The sequence below is a fragment of the Mus pahari genome, chromosome 14, assembly GCF_900095145.1.
Source record: "Mus pahari chromosome 14, PAHARI_EIJ_v1.1, whole genome shotgun sequence".
NCBI classification, from domain to species: domain Eukaryota; kingdom Metazoa; phylum Chordata; class Mammalia; order Rodentia; family Muridae; genus Mus; species Mus pahari.
Genome location: NC_034603.1, coordinates 29862168 through 29886526, shown reverse-complemented (window position 1 = coordinate 29886526; position 24359 = coordinate 29862168). Strand labels below are relative to the sequence as shown.

Genomic DNA, 24359 nt, shown 5'->3' with positions numbered 1-24359 from the left:
TTTTTTTTAAGATTTATTTATTTATTATATGTAAGTACACTGTAGCTGTCTTCAGACACTCCAGAAGAGGGCGTCAGATCTTGTTATGGATGGTTGTGAGCCACCATGTGGTTGCTGGGATTTAAACTCTGGACCTTCAGAAGAGCAGTCAGGTGCTCTTACCCACTGAGCCATCTCACCAGCCCAGATTTTTAACTTCTTATGATTTCTTGTAATTACAGTGCTGTTGTTTGAATGCCAGGCAGATACAGTTGGTATATTGTTCTTTTCTGCTGACATATTTATCATATTCTTATACCCTTAAGTTTTGGGGGAGGAACAAGAGAACTTGGTGTCCTTTTTTCCCCTTATAAATAGAAGAAAGTTTTATTTATTTATTTAGGTTTTTTGAGACAGGGTTTCTCTGTGTAACTGCCCTGGCTCTCCTGGAACTCGATAGACCAGGCTGGCCTCGAATTCACAGAGGTCTGCCTGCCTCTGCCTCTGCCCTATGCCTCCAGAATGTTGAAATTAAAGGAATGTGCCACCACTGCCCAGCCAGAAGTTACTTTTTTAATAATTATTTATTTCGGATTTATTTATTTTATTGCTTTATGTGTATAAGTGTTTCTACTTGCATGTATGTATTTATATACCTGGTGCCCAGGGAGACCAGAAGACATTTATTTGTTAGGTCCCCTTTGACTGGAGTTACAGACAGTTGTGAGCTGCCACATTGGTTCTGACAATAGAACCCAAGTCCTCAGTAAGAGAAACAAGTACCCTTAACTGCTGAGCCAAATCTCTAGCTCCAGAGGATAGTTCATTTTTAGATCAGTTCACAGCCTGTAGCATCATCAAAGTGAGATGCTTTCAAGAGGAAAATGAAAGAGTCTGTGGTCAAACAAATTTGGTAAACTTTTTTACTGAATATTTGTACAGTTACAAACATCTGGCTCGCAAAAGAAAGTGAAATTTTTTACTGGTTTTGTGTACCTAACCCAGTGTTTCCCATACTGATTTGATCACAAAACATCTAGCAGCTGCTTTCCTCAAGTATTCTGTGGAGGATTTTTGGTAAGAATTACAGTTCTTGGGATGGGAGGAACGGGGCACCAGTTAAGATCGCAAGAGTTTTTTTTTTGTTTTTTTTTTTTTTGAACTATGAATTATGTTTCAGGCAGAAAATGGTTTCTAAAGGCAAACATTGAAGACTAGTAGATAGTCTGCAATCACATTAATTATGACACTTGTTTGGCAAACAAGAATACTCATTAGAACTAGCTGCTTTTTCAGAGGCCCCTAGTTCAGTTGCCAGAACCCACTTGGCAGCTCAGAGCTAGCTGTGCATAGCTTTAGTTCCAGGAGCACTGACACCCTCTTCTGGCCACTGCACCCACCACACATACCCACCACACACACACACACACACACACACACACACACACACACACAAAGTAAACAGACAAGATAAAACATTTTAAAAAAAGAACCGGTGGTAAAAAAGTATTTAGGTCTTAGGTAAAGTCTGATCAGACACAGTTATTTTTGTTCTGTAATAGACTGACTTTTCTAAGCCATTAGTAAAGGTGTCATATGCTACAGGTAATATTTGCATGTAGAGGAGTGAGTTTTATTTGCATAGTAGAATATATTCTCAGATTATATAATAATATATTTTAAATTTTCTATTTCCTTACCAGGAACTTCAGCATGAAAATATTGTAGCACTCTATGATGTTCAGGTATGTTCAGGATTTTGGATTTTCTTTTAAACTTAAATTTTTAAAAAGTTTTTTTATGTGAATTTAAGTGAATTTTAATTGAAATTTAAAGCTTCCTTAATTCATGTCAGAAAGAATTCTACTATTTGAATTACATTAAAATGTTTTTTATTTTTAATTTTTTTAATTTTTAAAGTTGCATTTATTTGGGCTGGAGAGATGGTTCAGTGGTTAGGAGCACTGACTGCTCTTCCAAAGGACCCAGGTTTGATTCCCAGCACCCACAGGGAGGCTCACAACTGTCTGTAACTCCAGTCCCAAGGGATCCAGTGCCACCTTCCAATCTCCCTGGACACTAAGCATGCACATGGCACACAGACAGAATTGCAGGCAAAGCACCCATACACATAAAAATGAATAAATAAGTTTTTAAAATTGCATTTATTTTTTTCATGTGTCTGTATATGTATATTGTATGTATGAATGCATGCTGGAGTATATATTGTGTATGGGGGATGCATGCTGTAGTGTATGTACTTTGTGTGTGTGAATGCAAGTTGTAGTTGTGTGTGTGTGTGTGTGTGTGTGTGTGTGTGTGTGTACAATTTTGTTTGTGCGACATCAGCTTGATAATATGCTTGAACTGTGTTTTATTTAGATAGGGAATCTGGATTCTAAGGTCAGTTTTTTGTTTGCTTTTTTGAGGCAGAGTCTAAAGTCATCTGAAGCAAACTTTGTAGTCAGAATCATTCTTGGAAACCTTTTCAGGAGATGTACTTTGGAGAGAAGTGGAGCTTTCTGATGAACAGTTGGCTTGCATCTAGAGGCTCTCTGGTGCTTTTTGACGTCCTGGTTACATCCCAGAGCCTGCGTGGCTAGTGTGTTGCGTGTAAGAGCACAGGGACAGAACGGCTCGTTCTCTATGCTGACTCCAGAGAAGACCGTCCGTGCACATAGTCTGCCTTTCTGTCTCCTGTCTGACTCCATTTGGACGGTTGAATTCCATTGCAGTGAATGGACGATTAGATGGTTCTGTTCTGTTTCCAGTTAAAAACTGTTCTGTCTGTTCTTTAAATTATTCAGGTGCATTTGTTGTGCAGGCCTTTTGTGTGGTTGCCATGTGCCAGCCATTACTCTGAGTCTAGAATGAAAGGATGGACAAGCTCTTGACCTTGCTGTGCCTAGCCTTAGTGGGATGATACAGCGTGGACTGGCACACGTGCTCAGCTACCAGGTCACATCACAAGATGTTTAACTGAGCCCATGTTAGCACAAGTTTATGTTTTTCCTCTTACAGAAATGAGAGCAATATATCCTTTCTAAAAATGTCTTTGACTTTGGGATTTGGAATGTCTGGTTCAAATACCATGAACAGTGTTACAAATTTTGACAGAGTATGACAGTTCCCCCCTCCACTCCAAAATAATCAGTATTATAAATTCCCATGCGGGGCTGGTGAGATGGCTCAGTGGGTAAGAGCACCCAACTGCTCTTCCAAAGGTCTGGAGTTCAAATCCCAGCAACCACATGGTGGCTCACAACCATCCGTAACAAGATCTGACGCCCTCTTCTGGAGTGTCTGAAGACAGCTACAGTGTACTTACATATAATAAATAAATAAATCTTTAAAAAAATAAAAATAAAAATAAATTCCCATGCACAAAAAATATGAATATCAGCTGGACTAGATATAATTCACCTCTTCATTTGTGAAATTCAAAGCAATATAGAAAGAAAGGGCAAACAAAATTTCTCAAGTCAAGCTAAATTATTCATATCACCATCCCTAACTGAAGTGTCCGTTGTCCTCAGAGCTCTGTGTGTAGCTTGTGTCCTACAAGGATAGAGGGCCCTGGGTGGTGCAGGGTGGTGCCCTGTACAAAGCTGTTAAATGATATTGACTCCTCATTTCGCTTCTGAGAAGGCTAGAAAACCCTGACAGCCAAGAACAGGCTTGCCTGTACTTAGATTTTTTTTTTTCAAAAAGGAAAACTTTTTTTTTAGTACAGGTTTTGATTGTGGAATGAGCTATCATTAGAAGAGATATTAACAAAATCAAAGTTTTTAGTCTATGAATTCAAGGTGGCTGCATAAAAAATGCTTTATTACCCATTTTGTACTCTTAGAACTAAGGTATAAAATAAACTTAAGTATAGCATTTGGCTACCAGGTAAACAGTCTTGGCCTAATAGTTCAGATTTGCTTCTCTGATTCTGCTTGTTTGTAAAGGGGTAGTATGTTTACAGACTAATAAAATACTTTCTATTAATAGGATTGCTACTTTTATTAACTTTCATACACACACACACACACACACACACACACACATACACACACATATATACTATTTCTGTTTAAAATTTTTTTATATTTTTATTTATTTTGTCTGTGAGGGATGAGGTGTTGTGGTGAGCCTAAGTTGGTCAAAGGACAACCTTCAGGAGTTGGTTCACTTCTGCAACCATGTGGATCTCAGGGATTGAGGGTTGTCAGGCTCAGTGACAGGCACCTTTACCCACTGAGCCCTCTCATTGGCCTACATGTTTTTGTAACTTGCACATTTTCCTTCCCTGCTTCATCTGCTTACATCCATTCTGTCCTTATCCACTGTTGTGCTGGCACTCATACATAGGCTAAGTATATATATGATCTGCCCCTGTCTTAAACTGACAACCTGCCACATTTTGTAGTTTAGATGATAACTTAACGGGAACATATTTCCCTGTAATTATGTTCAAACTGTCAACATTGTCAGAGTGACAAATTAGAAAAGAAATGACAGTTCTCCGATGTAAACATTGTTTGGTGTATTTCTTTTAGAATTTATAAATAAAACAGTAAACCCTTAATTGTTATACCTTTAACTACGAGAAGTTTATTAACAGTTTTTGTATGGAAATACAATGAGTGCCTATCAAGTGCCTTCCCTCCCCATCTCTCTGTATATCTATCTCTGTCTGTCTCTATATATCTCTCTCTGTCTCTCTCTTCTCCTTCTCCTCCTCCTCCTCCTCCTCCTCCTCCTTCTTCTTCTCTCTCCCTCTCCCTCTCCCTCTCCCTCTCCCTCTCCCCCTCCCCCTCTTCTCTCTCTCTCTCTCTCTCTCTCTCTCTCTCTCTCTCTCTCTCTCTCTCTCTCTCTCTCTCTCTCTCTCTCTCCTCCAAGGTCTCTGACCAAATTCTCATGAGATGGGCAAGGCCCTAGGTAGCAAGCCCTGCCTGCTGTTCTTTCTCCCTGTACTGAGATTACAAGTATGTGTTGTGTGGTTCTGGGTCCTAGAACTTGTAAGGCTCACTTCTTTTTTTGAGTCTTACTGTGTTGTTCTGGAACTCATTATATATACTAAGCTGGCCTTGAAGTCACAAAGATACAGCTGCCTCTGTCTCCCTAGTTCTGGGACTAATCGCATATATTACCATGCCTGGTTAGGGTTCCTGTCTTGAACTGGAATTAGTTGTTCAAAATATTTATCATGTTGTCCTCTGAAAGGTTATGCAAGTTTATTTTAAGCAGTAGGACACCCCTCTACACACTCAACAAATCTCGTTAGGAAAAAATAACAAAGGTACTTCATAAATTGTTAGTAAATGTATCATCTTGTTATATTTGCTTTTTGTTATTTCTTCTCTGACTTTTCCATTGCTGCTTCTGGTATGTTTGTTGCTAATTTCTTTATGATTAGTATTTTTTGAGCCAGTTAGTACAGATTATAATAGAGAGCAAAGAAGTGGTTCTTGCTTATAGGTTTGGTGTGGAAGGTGAAATTAAGCAAATAGTTCCTAGTTGTTCCTTCACATGCAAAAGGCTGTATGTGAAGAACTGGTGCAGAGCTTTGGAGGAAACAATATGAAGATGTCAGGTTGGGTCTGAGGAAGGCTCTCTGAAGAAATTCTTTGCTAGCTGGGTGGGAGCTAGGTCAGGAGCTGGTGAGAGAACAGCACGTGAGCATCCTAAGGGGTTCCCTTGTGAACCGCAGAGGGTCACGGAGAGGGCTTTCAAGGTCAGACAAGAGAATGGGAACTAGTGCTGCTGGAGAGGCGGCCTGATAGCTTTAAAGTTTTCATTTAGATATATTTACTTTATGTGCATAAATGTTTTGCCTGCATGTATGTTTGTGAGCCACGTGCATGCCTGATGATTTGCGGAGGGTAGAGAAGGGTATCAGGTACTCTGCAACTGGAGTTAGGGGCGTTGTGGTCCTCCAAATGGTGTTGGGAGTTGAATTCCAGTCCTCTGCAAGAACAAGTGCTTTTAAGCACTGAGCTTTCGCTCCAACCATGATCTTTACTTTAAGGACAGCTCATAAGCAGGAGAGTGAAATTATATCTTTCTTTCAAACATAAATCCTGAGTAATCTGAGCCTGCTATAGGTAGAGTACACTTTACCTTCATAATCAACTCTTGATAATTTTACCATAACAAGAACAAAATGCATTATATAATAGATGGTGTAGGCAAAACTGAAAATACAAAGTTAAAAATCCCATTTACATTCTTTTTTTTTTAAGAAAAATTGCCAGGTGAATTAAAAGCATAAAAAAATTGTATACCAATAACAAATAATTGAGGAATCTCAGTTGTCGAAAACATGAAGCAATATTCTGCTACTACAGGCATGTTTTTGTGACTTTTGAAAACAAGCAGAGAGAGAGAGAAGTGGGGAAAATCGGGACAGCACTTGGAAGGAATATCAGGGAATGTTACAGGTGTTGATCTGAATGGTGCACATTTGTTATAATTAATTGAACTATATTGTTAAATAAGACTGCTAATGTAAGCCGGGCGTGGTGGCGCACACCTTTAATCCCAGCACTTGGGAGGCAGAGACAGGCTGATTTCTGAGTTCAAGGCCAGCCTGGTCTACGGAGTGAGTTCCAGGACAGCCAGGTCTAAACAGAGAAACCCTGTCTCGAAAAACCAAAAAAAAAAAAAAGACTGTTTGTATAGAAAGTATATGTATTAAATGCAAAGAGGGGTTGGCATTTATAGTTTGAAAAAATACTTATTATACAAAAGTAAATTTCTGTTTACTAAGCTACCCAGGCTATGATTGGTTGTTATAGTAGCCAGTAATAACCTAAGAGCCCTGAATGAACCTAGATTATAGGTATTATTATAGGTATAGATTATAGGAACCTAGATTAGAGTATTGTTTTTTACAGCAAACTCATTTAAGATCTTGTCCATGTGAACACTGTTACACTTGTCACTCACTATAATGGCCATGCAGGTACCCTCTAGGATACTCTGAGATAGTAACCCCAAGGGAAGTAACACGAAGGATTATAGGCATGACATTATTCTTCTTTTTGTGAGATAGTCTATAGAAGTTGCCTGCAGGTTGGAGAATGAATTAAGAAATGTAGCAGATCTTGTTATTACAGATGGTTATGAGCCACCATGTGGTTGCTGGGATTTGAACTCTGGACCTTTGGAAGAGTAGTCGGGTGCTCTTACCCACTGCTATAGTGTACTTATGTATAATAAATAAATAAATCTTTTAAAAAAAATGTAACAGAGCCAGATGTAGTGGTATACATCTTTAATTGCAACACTGGAGGCAGAAGCAAGTGGATTTCTACGACTTTGAGACCACATAGATCCAGGACAGCCATTGCTGTGTAGGGTGACCCTGACTCAAGACAAAGAAATGTTACAGAGAAACTGGAAGATTGAATCACAAGATTTTCTTTTAAACTTTATTAGTAAATTGGCTTCAGTATCTCACTGTTGTTTTCTCCATTTCTGGTGTGAGTTATGGAAGTTCTGCTACAGAGAACCACTTGGTCCTGTTGTTCAACTTGTAAAGAATTCACTCTTAAAAAAATTAAGTAATATACTCTTAATATAAAAACAATTCAAACTGTCTAACAATAGAAAGCAAAAAGAGATAGTTTGTTCTTGTACCATTTACTTCTAGAAGAAACCTTTGGTGTATCTTATAACTTTTTCTTTCTTACATTTATTTTACTTCATGCTTGCTTAGATTGCATGTGTGTACACCACATGTGGTCAGAAGGAATCAGATCTCTTGGAACTGGAGTTACAGGTGTTTGTAAACCTCCATGTGTGTGCTGAGAACCGAACCCTGACCCTCTGCAAGAGCAACAAGTGCTCTTCATCACTGAGCCATCTCTCCAGGCCCTGCTTTTTCCCTTTTAGTACATGTGTGCTTGTATACACACATTCAACACTGCTGAAAACATTTCATTTTTCCCTCAGGGTGCTGGAGGCCCAGCCAAGGGCTTTGCATATACCAAGACAAAAACTACATCTCTAGGCTAGCTTTCTCCTCCTTCTCTTCCTCCTCTTCCTCTTCTTCCCCCTTTCCTTCCTCCTCCTCTTCCTTTTCCTCCTCTTTTTTTTTTTATTGGCTCTATATTGAAGCGATCTTTCCAAATCAGGATTACTTTATTAATTGTATATTATTTTCACCAAAACACTTCCCTTAGAGCCTCAAAGAAATGGAAAAGGAGGCTTCTTGTAGTTTCTCCTTTACATTGAAATAGGTCTTGCAAAGGCCTTCTCTAAGATGTCCGGTTGTTATGGTAAATATAGACCCTTTAGTAGATGCTGCCAGTGAATTGCTTCATACTCCTCCCAGCAGGTGTTTAAAGATTTCACTTGTTCCACGTATTTGCTAACATCTGGCAATTTTAGTTATTCTGGTGATTGTATTGTTAGAATTTTTAATTTTTATGTTTTTGAGACAGAGGCTTACACAGTCCAGATTGGCCGCAGACTCATTGTGTAGCTCAGGATGGCCTCGGACTTCTGATTTCCTGCCTCTACCTCTCAAGTACTAGAATTACAGGGTGTACAACTTTGCCTACTTTGTAGTTACAGGTTTTGTTTTGTTTTTGCTTTCGTTTTTTGGGGTTTTTGTTTTGTTTCATATTTTTAAGATTTATTTATTTATTTAATGTGAGTACGCCTCTCACTCTCTCCAGACACTCCAGACGAGGGCATTGGATCCCATTACAGATGGTTGTGAGTCACCATGTGGTTGCTGGGAATTGAACTCAGGACCTCTGAAAGAGCAGTCAATGTTCTTAATCACTGAGCCATCTCTCCAGTCCTCTAGTTATGGTTTTAATCAGTATTTTTCTACTGACTTCTGGTTTGAATATGATTTGTAAGTTTAGTAACCATTTAAATATCTTTTTGAAATTTCCATGGAAGTTTCTTGCTTGCTTATACATTGGGTTGTCTTTTTACTGTGTGTGTGTGCGTGTGTAAAGGCCAGAGAACCACCTGGGATGTTATCCTCAGGAATGTTGTCCACATCCTTTGAGTCAGTTTCTATTGGAACTTACAAATTAGACCAGAGCCCTCTGAGCCATTTGCTGACCTCAGAAAATTTATTTCCTCTACACTTGATTTTTCTTGCTTGCTGAATCTTATCTGTTTTCTACATCCTTCCTCATTTGTCAATAGAGTGCTGCTGCTGCTGCTGAGAAAGCCAGGATGTGTTAAACATTCCATGTTGGGATGTGTTGTTCAGTTTCCACCTTAGCAAAAAAAAAAAAAAAAAAAATGGCATCACCATTTTGGAGAATGGCTATAGACCTTGGGATATAAGAATTGAAGAATTGGGCATAATGTGTTTCCACCACCACCCTCCCCCATCTGCTTTTGGTTATTTGGGTTTTTTGAGACAAGAATTTCACTTTGTAGCCCTGGCTCTTCTGGAACTGGCTATGTAGACCAGGCTAACCTCTAACTCAGAAATTTACCTGTCTCTGCTGGGATTAAAGGTGCGTGCAAGCCGGGCATGGTGGCTTGTATGCACCTTTAATCCCAGCACTTGGGAGACAGAGGCAGGCAGATTTCTGAGTTCGAGGCCAGTCTGGTCTACAAAGTGAGTTCCAGGACAGCAAGGGCTATACAGAGAAACCTTGTCTCGAAAAAAAAAAAAAAAAAAAAGGTGTGTGCCACCACCACCACTAGCAGCAGCAGCAACAGCAAGAGAAGGAGGAGGAAGCTTCCATTCTTTTTATCTAGTTCTCTTGAGAAATAAGTGAGTGAAGCAAGTTAGCCTAAGTCAATGACTTTCTCGTAGATAGAACTTCACATTCAGGTCTTGCATTGCAGTGGGTTCCCCGAGGTAGCAGTGGCAGAACAGACCTGGGACAGCCCCTTTTGATACTCATTGCTGAGGTTAAAGGGTACAGCTTGAAAGAGGCTGCTTGACTTCCTGTCCTGAAGCATCAGCTTTTATTTCTGCTCTTGGCGAACTACAACTTAAATTTAGTAATGAGCTACTATAAAAGTAAACAAAAGAGGGCCTATAAATGGACAGTCAAATTGAGGGAAGGAGCTTATTTTATTCTGCGGTGCTGGAGATTGAACATGGGCTCATGTGTGCATACTAGGCAAGTATTTTGTGAATGATGTACGCTCCCATGCCAAAGTTTGTATTATTAAGTTAAGCAGTGAAAATTATTTTGTAGACAAGTCTTAACTTTTTCAGATTCTTAGTTAAATTCTCTAGTTCTCTGCTGTAGCTGTAGTGTGGACAGTGTAAAGTTATTTTCTGACTGGAACTGGTCACTCCCTTTCTCAGATGTCTGCATGTTTCCCTTGGATCACCTTGTCTTGGAATTTTGGATCTTGTTGAGCTTAATTGCTGCCTGTGAAGTATTGTGTCTTGAGTCATTTCAGCACTAGTTATGTTAAGCCATAGGGCCAGTTCAAAATTAGCATTGCAATTTTTAAATGTAAAAAAAAAATTTCCATATATTTAGTCTCTGAATTACTAACACAGCAGACTTGAAGATGTATGACAGTTTGAAAAAATACTCAAACTAATTTCCTTAAATCTTTAAACATATTTTGTGTACTGTAATAAAAAATCTTCGCCGGGCGTGGTGGCGCACACCTTTAATCCCAGCACTNGGGAGGCAGAGGCAGGCAGATTTCTGAGTTCGAGGCCAGCCTGGTCTACAGAGTGAGTTCCAGGACAGCCAGGGCTACACAGAGAAACCCTGACTCAGAAAACCAAAAAAAAAAAAAAAAAAAAAAAAAAAAATCTTCATTTTTCCAAAATTTGCTGATAATATGATTTTCCTAAACAACAAAAAACAAAAACAAAAAACCCAAAACTACTCATCCTACGGCTATGTTTCAGAAATAAGAGTTTGCTAATGTTGCTAGGAAGAGCATAAAGCCATTGTGCTACTGAACTCAGACTTGTCAGAGTGAGAGCACTTCCCTGAGGGCCGAGTCAAGCCTTCTTTCACTCATGTTGTTCACAAATGGTGGATGTGCCATGCTTTCTGTTGTGGTTGGAGAAAGGTCTTGGGTGCTGACAGATCCTTGTGCTTGCAGTGCTCCTCATATATTGCTGGGTTTTATTCTATTGCTTTTCAACATCCTCAACGCAAAGTTGATTTATCCTGTAGTATCCTCTAAATAGGTTGATAACTACTTTAGTGTCATCAAAATCTATTTTGACTATGCAGTCCGATACCTAAAACACTGTTGAGAAGTTTAGAGCTAGAGGTGTTGCATGGAGGGGCTTGCATAGGGTGTCCCCGGCCCGGGTTCCATCCTGAAAGTGTATGAAGTAAAAAAGACAAGACTCCTCTTGCCTGAGAGCTTTAATTTTACTTCCTGATGAATTTTGTGACTTTCATTTAATGGTGAACAAGTGTATTTTTTTAATTAGCTAAACCTAGTGTTTAGTTTTTTTATGATATTTATGCTTATTTTCTAGGAATTACCCAACTCTGTCTTTCTGGTGATGGAGGTAGGTATTCTACCAGTCTTGAGAATAAGTATTAATAAAGTTGATTGAATGATTTAGATTCTACTTCATAAAGAATATAAAATTTAAGTGTATTAACTAGACAATTAAAATATTTTAAAATTGATTATATTTTATAAACAACTTTAGCAGAATTGACTAAATTCATTTTGAGTCAATGCTCTTATTTTAATTACGTTTTCTTTTTTAAAGTTAAATTACATTTTATTGACTAGGCATGGTGGCACATGCTTATAATCCCACCAGGGGCGGAGATAAGTAGAGCTCTGTGAGTTTGAGGCTAGCCTGATCTATATAGAAGGAGTTCTAGGACAGCTAGGGCTGTATAGTAGAAACCTTGTCGCAAAAATAAATAAAAAGAATACAATACATCTCATTTACTTATTGTATGTGTGTGGGAGGGATGGGCACTGACTTGGACTTTCTTTAGTTGACTTGGTTTTGGTTTAGGCTTTTCAAGACAAGGTTTCTCTGTGTAGGCCTGGCTGTCTTGGAACTCATAGAGATTGCCTGCCTCAGCCTCCGGAGTGCTGGGATTAAAGGCGTGCACATGCGCCGCCACAGCCGGACCCAGGGGAAGACTTTGAAGCTTTGGTTCTCTCCTTCTCCATCCAGCCTGTGGGTTCTGGGGATCTAGCTCTGGTCACATGTGGCACCCTTACCTGCTGGCTCACTTTGAAGACGCTCCCTTTTTTTTTAAATATAAAATGTTTTTGTCATTGTTTCTTTCTTTGAGACAGGTCTCACTGTGTATCTTAGCTGTCCTGGAACTCAGTTTACAGTCCAGGCTGTCCTTGAACTCACAGAGATCTGCCTCTCAAGTACTGAGATTAAAGAAGCCTACTCCCTTATCAGGCTATGAAATACTTGGTTTTAATCACAATAACAGTATCTTTTGAAGTTAATTACCTTTTTTTTTTTTTTTTTTATCAGTATTGCAATGGTGGAGACCTGGCAGATTATTTGCAAGGTAATTCTATTGCTACACTTCCTTATTTGTGCAGGTGTGAGTGTGTGTGTGTGTGTGTGTGTGTGTGTGTGTGTGTGTGTGTATGTGTATACAGGTACACCATGGCACACATGTGGTTAGAGGAAAATTTGTGGGAGTACACTGTCCCTTTCCACGATGTGGGTCTCAGAATGGAAGTCAAGTTGTCAGGTTTGTGGCAAACACTTTTTTACCCACTGAACCATCTCACTGACCCCGCAAGGTAAATTATGTGTATTTATCAATGCTCAGTAAGAGGAGTATGCTTAATTCTGAGAGGCATTTCTGAAATGCTGCCTCTGTGTCCCAAACTTGTGTAGAAACACTCAATAAATATTGTGTATAACTTGTAGTTATTTTGCTGACCAACTGGTTTTAATTTTCTAAACTCCCATAAGTATTAACCTTTTTTTCTCTGACAGTGAAGAAGAGGTTTAGAGGAGGGACTTTTCCCCAGGAGGGAAGAAACCAAATAAGAATTTATTTTCTTCAATTTATTTCCTGACTTATCATCACTGAGCCATTAGTTCCTTTCATTTCTTTAAAAATCAAAGCTGGTTGGTGGTGGCAGTGGGAGCAGGCCTTTAATCCCAGCACTTGAGGCAGAGACAGGCATGTCTACAGAGCGAGGTCAGCACAGCCAGGAAAACACAGAGAAACCCTGTCTCAAAACAGCAACAACAAAAACACTACCCCCCCCCCCAAAAACCCATGAAGTAGAAGGGGAAGTTGGGAGAGGAAGGGAGTGAGAAGGGAATGAGGGGTGATATGATCTAAATCATTATGCATATATATAATTTTATATCAGAAAATAAGACTATAGAGCAGCAGGTCTCAACCTGTGGGGTGAGACCCCTTTGGGGTTTGTCTTAGGGTTTCTGTTGCTTCAATGAAAGACCAGGACCAAAATGCAAGTTGGAAAGGAAAGGATTTATTCAGCTTACACTTCCACATAGCCATTCATCACTAAAGGAAGTCAGGACAGGGACTCAAATCTGGGCAGCAACCTGGAGATAGGAGGTAATGCAGAGGCCATGGAGTGTGCTACTTCCTGGCTTGCTCAGCCTGTTTTTTATAGAACCCAGGACCATCAGCCCAGGGATGGCACTGAGATGCCAAATCTTTTTTAAGTTTGAACTCAGGTAAACCAACAGGCTGGTACCTAACATTAGTTTCCAAGTTGCCCCCTACCCCCAACAAGACCAGTGTCTTGTCTCCAGGTTTTTCCCCCAACAAACCTCCACAAGCCCACCCTCCTGCCTAATGACCACCAATGCAGAGGAGAACAGAGATTAAAGTTCATAATATGACTCATAGCACCAGCCAATTATGTTAAAGGCCACAGTACTTTCCAGTTAGATGCTTGCACATGTATTCCCTGCTTGCCGCTTTCTGTAAAGCTCCACCTCTCCACCAAAACGTCCTGTGTGATGGAGGTGCCTGTGGGATGGAGGTGCTTGTGGGATGGAGGTGCGTTGGGGAGGGGGGGCGAGCTAACTCGAATAGAATAAAGACCCTGCTGTGAGTTGTATCAGATTGTCTTCTGCGTGTGTTTTTGGGGAATCACTAACATTTCCCTGGCACAGCAGCACTACCTACAGTGGGCTGGGTTCTTCCCTATTGATCACTGTTGAGAAAATGCCTTATAGCTGAATCTCATGGAGGCATTTCCTCATCTGAGGCTTTTTCCTTTCTAATGACTCTAGCTTCTGTCAAGTTGATATAAAAAACCAGCTAATACAGCGTCACATATCAGATATCCTTCATATCAGATATTTACATTACTATTCATAACAGTAGCAAAATTGCAGCTATGAAATAGCAACTAGCCAGGCAGTCGTGGTGCGCACCTTTAATCCCAGCACTTGGGAGGCAGAGGCAGGCGAATTTCTGAGTTCAAGGCCAGCCTGGTCTACAGAGTGAGTTCCAGGACAGCCAGGGCTACCCAGAGAAACCCTGTCTCGAAAAACCTAAACAAACAAACAAACAAAGAATAGGGTGTTGAATCCCCTGGGACATCAGTTAGAGGTTGTTGTGATCCACCAAGTAAGACCTAGAAATCAAACCTGAGTACTCTTACTATGGAGCCATCTTTCTAGACAGCACCCAGATTTCTGGTTTTTTTGTTGTTGTTGTTTTTGTTTTTGTTTTTTGTTTTTTTTTTGTCTTGGCTGACCTGGAACTCACTATGTAAACCAGGCTAGCCTTGAAATACAGAGATCCACCCACCTCTGCTTCTGGAGTGCTGGGATCAGTTTTTGTTGTTTTTGTTTGTTTTGTTTTAAAGTTTCATGTATTGTAAGCTATTCTTGAACCTACTATTAGATGAAACTGGGCTTGAACTCCTGACCCTCATGCTTCTGTTTCCCAAGTGCTAAGATTGTAGGTATCTGCAACTGGCTAAAGATTTCAAATTCACGTTGGTTTTGAGGCAGAGTATCATTGTCTATCTATACCAGGATGGCCTTGAAGTCACAGAGATCTACCTGTCTCTACCTCTGCTGCCTCCTGAGTTTTAGAATCAAAGGCATGTGAGACCATACTAGGTTCTACTTGAAATTCTTTAGTGTTCATGATTCACTTTAGAGTACTTGGAAATTTTTTTTACAGTCCGGTATGGTGGTGTACACCTTTTATTTAAGCACTGGGAGGCAAAGGCAAGTGGATTTATGAGTTTTGGCTGGGATAGAGTAGTCTTACATAGTGAATACCAGGTCACAGCCAGGGCTGTGTAGAGAGAACCTGCCTCAAAAAAATAAATAAATAAATACGTGTTTATCAGAAAAAAACCCAGAGGAGAGAATAAGAACAACCCTCATAGGAAAAAATTGGTAATTTTCAAGCCATGGGATTGACTTTATTCAGTTGTTTTTTTTTTTAAGATTTATTTATTATTATATGTAAGTACACTGTAGCTGTCTTCAGATGCACCAGAAGAGGGCGTCAGGTCAGATCTCATTACTGATGGTTGTGAGCCACCATGTGGTTGCTGGGATTTGAACTCAGGACCTTCAGAAGAACAGTTGGTGCTCTTAACCACTGAGCCATCTCTCCAGCCCCAGACTTTATTCAGTTTTAAGGAAATAATTGTCTTGTTTTGTTTTTGTTTCTTTGCTTTGTCTTTGTTTGTTTGAGGCAGGGTTTCTCTGTGTAGCCCTGGCTGTCCTGGAACTCACTCCATAGATGAAACTACTGGCCTCAAGCTCAGAGATCCATGCACTTTTGCCTCCTGAGTGTTAGGATTAAAGGTGTGTGGCACCATGTCTTGTCCTTAAGAGTATCATGTCAGCAAGTTATTAAAGTGATTTCAAGCCATGGAGTGTCACTTGACGTGATATTAAAATGATTTTAAGGACTGGAGAGATGGCTCAGTGGTTAAGAGTACTGACTGTTCTTCTGAAGATCCTGAGTTCAATTCCCAGCAACCACTTGGTGGCTCACCACCATCTGTAATGGGATCTGATGCCCTCTTATGGTGTCTGAAGGCAGTAACTGTGTACTCACATACATAAAATAAATTAAATCTTTAAAAAAATGATTTTAAAACAATTGTATTTCACTTGTTACATATGTTAATGTTATTTTACCTTTCTTGTTACACATGAAAAAGTTATAGAGGGGCTGGTGAGATGGCTCAGTGGGTAAGAGCACTGACTGCTCTTCCGAAGGTCCGGAGATCGAATCCCAGCAACCACATGGTGGCTCATAACCATCCGTAACAAGATCTGACTCCCTCTTCTGGAGTGTCTGAAGACAGCTACAGTGTACTTACATATAATAAATAAATAAATCTTTTAAAAAAAAAAAGAAAAAGAAAAAGTTATAGAATGCATTCTAAGAATTACATGGACAGAAATATGCTCATAAAGGATTTAAAGATTTAATATGTTTATATGAATGTATGACATTTGCAGCTGCTAATGGGGGCCAGAAGAGAGCACCAGATTCCTTGGGACTGTAGAGGTAGCTTTTAGTCACATAATGTGGGTGCTGGGAACTAAACTTGGTACTGGAAGCACTCGCAACTGCAAGCCATTTCTCCAACCCATCATGAAGTTCTTTTATGCAGAGTCAATAGACTACATTTTGACAGATTTATTACTATAGAAAATTTATATTTACATACCTAAGTAAATTTGTTTATACATTGTATGGTGGGTCTTTTGAAGTTTCCATTGTTAAGCATATTGTTTTGTGTTATCACAACTACTTTATAAAGTCAGTCTCCTCAGATTTCTACAGAAGAGGCTTCTTCCAAAGTCACATATGGGTCAGGGGCTGGGATTTTACTCACCCTACTGCCACACCATGCTAATAGCCTGTGGCCTCTCCATGTTCTGTGATAGTCACTGGATAATGATTACAAGAGTGGAAGCACGACTGCTTAAAGACATCTTCCCTCTGAGAGATTCTATGTTGAGCAGGGGTACTGTGGCCGTGAGAGTTAAGGGGAAAGTGACACGACTACGTAGAAATCCCTAGAGTAGATGGCCGTAGGTTCCACACAAGGATCTCACTTGTCTGTAGTGTGTTCTGGAGCTGCTTGGTATGAAACTTGAACATTTTTCCTAGGTATGACCAATGTCAAAGGAAACTTATTTTTTGGTCTGTAAAGGGCATTTACATTTGTTGAGCACTTCTTCTGTTCAGAGCTGTACTGTAGGAACCTTGACTAGTAAAAATAGGAAAGAAAAAAGGAAAAGATACCAAAAATAAAAGCACAAATCAGTTCTCTTTAACAGATCAGTTTTTTTTTAGAAATTTATTATCGTTTTAGATTTTGCTTATTAAATTTACAAAAGAAATTCATATGAATCCCAGGTTCTTATTTATTTTGTACCCTCTTTAACAGCTCAATTATCTTAATGGAATGAAAAGGTATTTGATTTTTGTCTGTTTAATTATTCCTGTAATTCCTTTTCTGCCAGCTAAAGGGACTCTGAGTGAAGATACTATCAGAGTGTTTCTCCACCAGATTGCAGCGGCCATGCGAATCCTGCACAGCAAAGGGATAATCCACAGGGACCTCAAACCGCAGAACATCCTGCTGTCTTATGCCAACCGAAGGAAGTCGAATGTCAGTGGTATCCGTATCAAAATAGGTAAATAACCGTGTCTTGCTTCATGGAAAGGATATTTTTTAAAAATTATTTATTTATTATATGTAAGTACACTGTAGCTGTCTTCAGACACTCCAGAAGAGGGAGTCAGATCTCATTACAGATGGTTGTGAGCCACCATATGGTTGCTGGGATTTGAACTCAGGACCTTCGGAAGAGCAGTTGGTACTCTTTAACTGCTGAGCCATCTCTCCAGCCCCAGAAAGGACATTTTTGAGACAGTACTTTAACATCATTTTAGTTCGGATTTGTTCGACTAATGGATTTTATTAATGCCATTTTGAAATTGTTACAGGATTCATTGAGATCTGTTTAGATATGTGACTCTTTTATTAAGTCTATTAAGGGCCAAATGCAAAGCCTGCTTCTCTGTATAGGGGAACTGATGTAGTAAGCTTACAGGCAGCAGGTTATGATCCTGACGTTACAGTTCTGATTCCGACACAGATGTCCAAAGGATCTTACTCAGCCTCTGCTGATGCTTTTAGTGCTCTGGCAGTGTGTGAAGCTATTAGTAAAGAGAATTCAAATTCTAAATGTGGTATTGATGCTTAATGAGAGCTATGTTAATTAATAATATAAGTAGCATTTCCATTTGCAAAGATTGAGGATCCTTGGTTAAAAGCCAGTAGACTTACATAATTGACTGCTTGCTACTATTTTTAACTTCTTTAAATTGAGATATCTACTTGATATCTTTTGGTGGACATAGTTTTTCAAAAAACACTTTATTTCCACAGTTCTTCCGTGCCTCCTGTGTCTTACAGAGTTACTTAATGTATGTAATATATGTAAAGTGTTGAGCAAACTTTCATTTATCCTTTTTTTTAACTTTGCGAAACAGCTGATTTTGGTTTTGCACGTTACCTACATAGTAACACGATGGCTGCGACACTGTGTGGATCCCCAATGTACATGGTGAGTGAGCAGAACCTCTGTATCTGACCTGAACAGTGATTTGTGTTGCTGTTGTTAATTATGTTAACAACAGTGAGGTCACACAGAAATCTTGCTTGGTAAACTTAAAAGTTGTTTCATGTTTGGTTTTGGGTCTTGAATCTTTTTAAATTTTATTGTTTTATGTGGATGAGATTTTTGCCAACGCAGAGGGTATCAGATCCCCTAGAACTGGAGTTTCAGATGTAAGCCATGTGGATACTGGGAATTGAACCTGAATACTTTGGAAGATCAGCCAGCACTCTTAACTGCTGATCTATCTCTCCAGCCCCCTGTTTTGTTTGTTTATACTTATTTATTTATAAATTGGGCCTTGGATGACCTAGAACCCACTTTGTAGACCAGACGGCTCTCAAACTCCCAGAGATTCAACCTGTCTCTGCCCTCTTAAGTGTGTGCCACCATGCCTGGCCCTGTTTTTATTTTTTATTTTTAAAAATTAACTATTATAGAGATCTCTGTGTATTGGTAATGTTGTTGTTGTGATAAAATACCAGAACCAAAAGCAGCTTATAGAAGGGAGAGTTTATTTTGGCTTATGGTTCTGGAGGGAAGTCCATAATGGCAAGACAGGCATGGCAATGGCAGCTAGAGCAGGGAGCTAGCTGATCAGTCACGTTATGTCCATAAACAGGATGCCAAGAAGTTAGCAGGGAGGATGAAGAGAAGAGAGAACAGGAAGTGGGGTGAAGCTATTATCCCTCAGAACCCACCTCCAGTGACATACTTCCTCGAGCAGTGCTCCACAATGTGAAAGGTTATAATCTCCTCAGATAGCACCATCTCTGGGCATACGTGAGCCTGTGGGAGACCTTTCTCAGTGAAACCACAACACCCTCAGATTCAACTGGAAATAAAATTTCAAATAATACTGTCAAAGAATACTTAAATGTGCAGTAGTTAAGAATTGTTATAAAAGCTGGCTGGTGGTGGTGGCGCACGCCTTTACTCTCAGCACTCGGGAGTCAGAGTCAGATCTCTGAGGTCGAGGCCAGCCTGGTCTGCTCAATGGTTCCAGGACAGCCAGGGCGACACAGATAGACCCTGAGTCAAAACCAAACAACAGCAACAAAAAGAATACTTTCCATAGACAGACTTATCTTTTACATGATGTCTGTCTAACAAGTTTCTTATATTGTAGAAGTTATTTTTTTAGCTTTGCACTTAATGCTGAAAAATAATCTTAGCTATTTAACCTTTGATAATGTATAATATGTTATGAAACTTATGAACTAATGTGAAGCATTTAGCTTGGAAATAATTATGGAGCTGCAGAATTATATGAAATAAATAAATATAACTATCAGGAGAAAGAAGCAGGTGGATCTTTGAGTTTGAGGCCAACATGATTTATATAGTAAGTTCCAGTCCAGCCCAGGTTACACAGTGACGCAGTGAGACCCTGACTCAAAACAAAACAAAATTCCTATTTCAGTTTTAAGTTTGTATCCTCTAGTGTAAAATTAACTTTGAGTATTGGCAGATGTCTGTAATCTCAGAATGCAAGAGGTTATGATAGGACCTCTGTGAATCCCAGGTCAGCCTAGACTGATGAGCACAGCCAGTCTCATAAAGTCAAAACATTTAGGATCTACTCTGAGGTGAAGAGAACTAGTAATGAAAAGTCTTGTGTTTTTTTTTTTTTAATGACATTTACTTTTTAAATCACAATTTTATTGCTTATATAAAATAAACTGAACACTTTGATAGAAATCTAAAACTTGCTAAGTATGAAATTAGGTCAAGATCCGGGCTTGGTGGCCTATGCCTATAATCCCAGCACTTAGGAAGTGGAGGCAAGAGGATCAGAAGTTAAGGCTAGTCTGTGCTATGTATAGCAAGACTATGTCTCAAAAAAGAAAAAAAAACTAACTTAACCTTGATCAAAGTATTTTAACTGATTATTAAAAAAGGTTGACTATCTGGGAATGTAGCTCAATGGTGCAGGCCTTGGGTTCAGTGACCTGAACCATGAAGAGGGTAAAAGGTTCAACTGAGAGATTTACTAGGGGGGCCGGAGAGAGAGGGGGGCGGGAGAGGAGAGAGAGAGAGAGACGGGGGGAGGGAGGGAGTAATGGGGTGGAGAGGGAGTATCATTCTATAAGGGTAATATCACATTATGTTAACATTTTTATTTAGCATGATCAGATCATTAACAGTGAATCAGTGTGTGCACATTAAGGCCGTAACTAACACAGTCCATGTCTCTTGGATTTTTGTGAACAGGCCCCTGAGGTTATTATGTCTCAACACTACGACGCTAAGGCAGACTTATGGAGCATAGGAACAGTGATCTATCAATGCCTGGTTGGAAAACCACCTTTTCAGGTAGCCTGACTTTTTTATGTCCTTGGTTCTAGCATCTTCAAATTTTGCAGTTGCCTTTGATTTGTAAAATAAGGAATACTTGGGAAGCAGTAGGTTTTAGGCTTCTTTGCTACTTACTTGATATTGTTACAGTTAAAGCTGTGGGAAGCCAAGGTGTTTGCTTTTCCTTTCTTTCTGCTTGCCCTTTATAGTAAGACTGGCATGAGGGCACAGAAACCTTGTCTCCAACTTTCCATTCCTGGCACTCTGTGGGTAAGAGGGGGAATATTGAAATTCTGGGTCTCTTTTCCTCATCTCCTTTTTCTATTAAGAGGCTGGCCTTCAGAGAATATGCCAGTATCTTAAGTTCATATTGTCAAGCAATAATTTATAGTTTTATTAATTTTTTAACCTGAAAATTATAATAGAGTGAAATTATTTGCCCAGCATGGTACACAAAGAAATCAGTAATGCAAAAAAAAAAAAAAAAAGAAAAGAAATCAGTAATGCAGTCAAGTTAGTTTCTTTGCATTCCCAGTGTGGTTTGTACGTAGAGGCAGATTGACTGTCCCAGCCCCTCTTCCTGTAACAGTGCTGCTGTTATGGAGAGACAATATTGGCAATAGACTTGTTTTCTTCCTTTAGTTTCTTGAAAGTCATAAGGTAAAGCACACCTACATTATACACAATAATGATGTACTTATCGAGTAGGCCAGGTAACCTCCAGAAGAGCAGCTTTTCTGTTTTAGGCTCCTTTGAGTGCCTGGTGTCAGAAAAGTTATATTGTATGAAGATACTCAGAATTTGCATACTATCTCAGAGGTTTTATAAGTCTTATGCCCAGCAATCCATTTGTCCATGGCACTTAGCATCAGCATCCACGTACATTCTGTAGTAGAAACATGAGTGTTAATCATGATTTGGAAGTTTTGCTTCTCTCTGTATAGAAAGTTAACTTTTCTTTTTCTTAAATAGGCTAATAGTCCTCAGGACCTAAGGATGTTTTATGAAAAAAACAGGAGCTTAATGCCTAGGTATGTAACTAGATTTTACTTAAATTATACTAGGTTTTACTTTTTTTATTTATTTATACAAGAGTCTTACTCTGTAGCCCATTTAGACTCAAGCCCACAATCCTACTTTACCTTTAAGTGAAATCACAGGGGGTAACCATCATTCCTGTCTGGTCTAGGTTTACTATTTGTGAATGCAGTGGATTTTTTTTTTTATTTGAATGCCATGTTTTGTGCATTTCTCTTAATGAGTCTTTCAATTTATACTAATGTTGTAATAGGGAATTAGAAAGGTGCTAACATACCGTAAGTACATAGATAGTACTGTATCATGTGTTATTTATTTTTATGTAAATTTAAGAGAAGGTATCACAGAACATACATACACACACACACACATATATGTGTTGAGAGAGAAATATATATTAAGAGAGAAAGTGTGTGTATGTGTGTGTACATACAGTTTAAGATAAATTACATTTTGAGTAGTATTTTCTTTTTTTTTTTAAGATTTATTTATTTATTATATGTAAGTACACTGTAGCTGTCTTCAGACACACCAGAAGAGGGCATCAGATCTCGTTACAGATGGTTCTAAGCCACCACGTGGTTGCTGGAATTTGAACTCAGGACCTTTGGAAGAACAGCCAGTGCTCTTAACCGCTGAGCCATCTCTCCAGCCCCCTTTCTTTTCTTTTCTTTCCTCTTTTTTTCTTCTTCTTTTTAGATTGGCTCTTGCTGGGTAGCTCAGGCTTTCAGAGTGACCTCAATTCAGCCTCCTGAATGCCAAAATTATAGACATGTATCTCCATGCCTGGCTTTTTTTTTTTAATTCTATATTTTAAATGTTATACAGTGTGTTTATCCTTTTTGGTAGCTATATAAAGTCTTACAAAACTAGATGTTCTATTTTATTTAATCATATTCTTGTTCCCATTTTTATGCTTACTACAGACAGCTTTAGTGACATATGTGATCATACCACACTGTAAATTTTTTTTTTAGAATTTTGTTGTAAATATAATTGTTGAATGGACAGACAGGTGTACTTTTTTTTTCCTGTTTGATGCTGAAGTGTAAAGAGAATATCTTTCCTCATAAAGGAAAGAAGATCAATTAACTTTTTTTTTGTTTTTTTTTTTGTTTGTTTGTTTGTTTTTTCGAGACAGGGTTTCTCTGTGTAGCCCTGGCTGTCCTGGAACTCACTCTGTAGACCAGGCTGGCCTCCAACTCCGCAAAATGCCTGCCTTTGCCTCCCAAATGCTGGGATTAAAGGCATGCGCCACCACTACCTGGCCCAATTAACTTTTTATTTTATATTTTTCTATTTATTAATGAGGTTGACTCACTTTTATTTGCCCTAATATCTTTTATTAGTTAGTAGTTCATGGCATGTATATAATTGTTCCTCATTTTTCAGTTGTTTTCCTATTTTAATATTGGCTTTTAAAATTATTCCATGTCAATTGCATTTATAATTAAGCTTTGCTCATTTCTAGACAGGACTGGAGGAGGTTTTTTCTTGAGAGAATTTTATACCAGTTGTTAATACAAGTTCTGTTAAAACTCAGGCTCTATATTGTAGCAAATCTTTGTAAACAACAGTGTTCAACACGTGCAGGGTCATGTGCTGTGCTGGTAGTTATCAAAAGGTACTATAGTGCCTTTCTTTGCCTCACTCGAAGGCATGAAGCTTTATCAGGTCTTGTTGTAGATGGAATATTTGTGAAAGTGTATATAACATTTTTATTTATCATAATGAAGGCAAAAGTAATGTTGTTAAATACATATAAACTCATTACTTAAATTTTCTTTTATTTCAGTATTCCCAGAGAAACATCACCTTACTTGGCTAATCTCCTTTTGGGTTTGCTTCAGAGAAATCAAAAGGATAGAATGGACTTTGGTAAGTAATAATGTCAAGCTTTGTATATCTTCTAATTTTATATTTGCTGAAAAGTTTATATAGATTGCTTTTGATTTATCCATTTTGCTTTTGTTTGTCTTTTTGTTTGTTTTTGTTAAATTTTGTTTTATGGGACAGTATTTCTCTGTGTAGCCCTGGCTGTCCTAGAACCCCCTCTGTAGACCAAGCTGGCCTTGAACTCATAGAGATCCACCTGCTTCTGCCTTAGGAGTGCTGGGATTAAAGGTGTGTGCCACCATCACCCAGCTTGTCTCTTTTTCTTTCATTATTTTAATAAACATTCATCAAGTGCTTACTATGTGCCAGGAATGTGCGATAGAATAGTAAAGAAAATCTGTGTTATTATCAGAGGAGGAAAGAGAGATAATGAATGAATTAAAAACTGTAATTGTATGTTGTGTTAGAAAGTGCCAGGTACTGTGCAAAAATAGAAGGAAGAGATATGGAGTAGGGAACTAAAAAATTAAATAAGGTAGTCCTGGGCTGGAGAGATGGCTCAGTGGTTAAGAGCACTGACTGCTCTTCCAAAGGTCCTGAGTTCAAATCCCAGCAACCACATGGTGGCTCACAACCATCT

At 38.9% G+C, this 24359-nt stretch overlaps 1 protein-coding gene across 1 annotated transcript in view; it reads left to right on the top strand.

Moving 5' to 3' along the window:
• The window catches only part of Ulk2 (unc-51 like autophagy activating kinase 2), a 79511-nt gene that overhangs the window by 2444 nt on the left and 52708 nt on the right, over nt 1-24359 (top strand). The window contains exons 3-10 of the mRNA XM_021211814.2: nt 1683-1724; nt 11420-11452; nt 12404-12440; nt 17387-17560; nt 18423-18496; nt 20762-20863; nt 21818-21876; nt 23679-23761. Coding sequence (XP_021067473.1) covers nt 1683-1724; nt 11420-11452; nt 12404-12440; nt 17387-17560; nt 18423-18496; nt 20762-20863; nt 21818-21876; nt 23679-23761 — 604 coding nt within the window. The remainder of the gene's footprint in view (nt 1-1682; nt 1725-11419; nt 11453-12403; nt 12441-17386; nt 17561-18422; nt 18497-20761; nt 20864-21817; nt 21877-23678; nt 23762-24359) is intronic.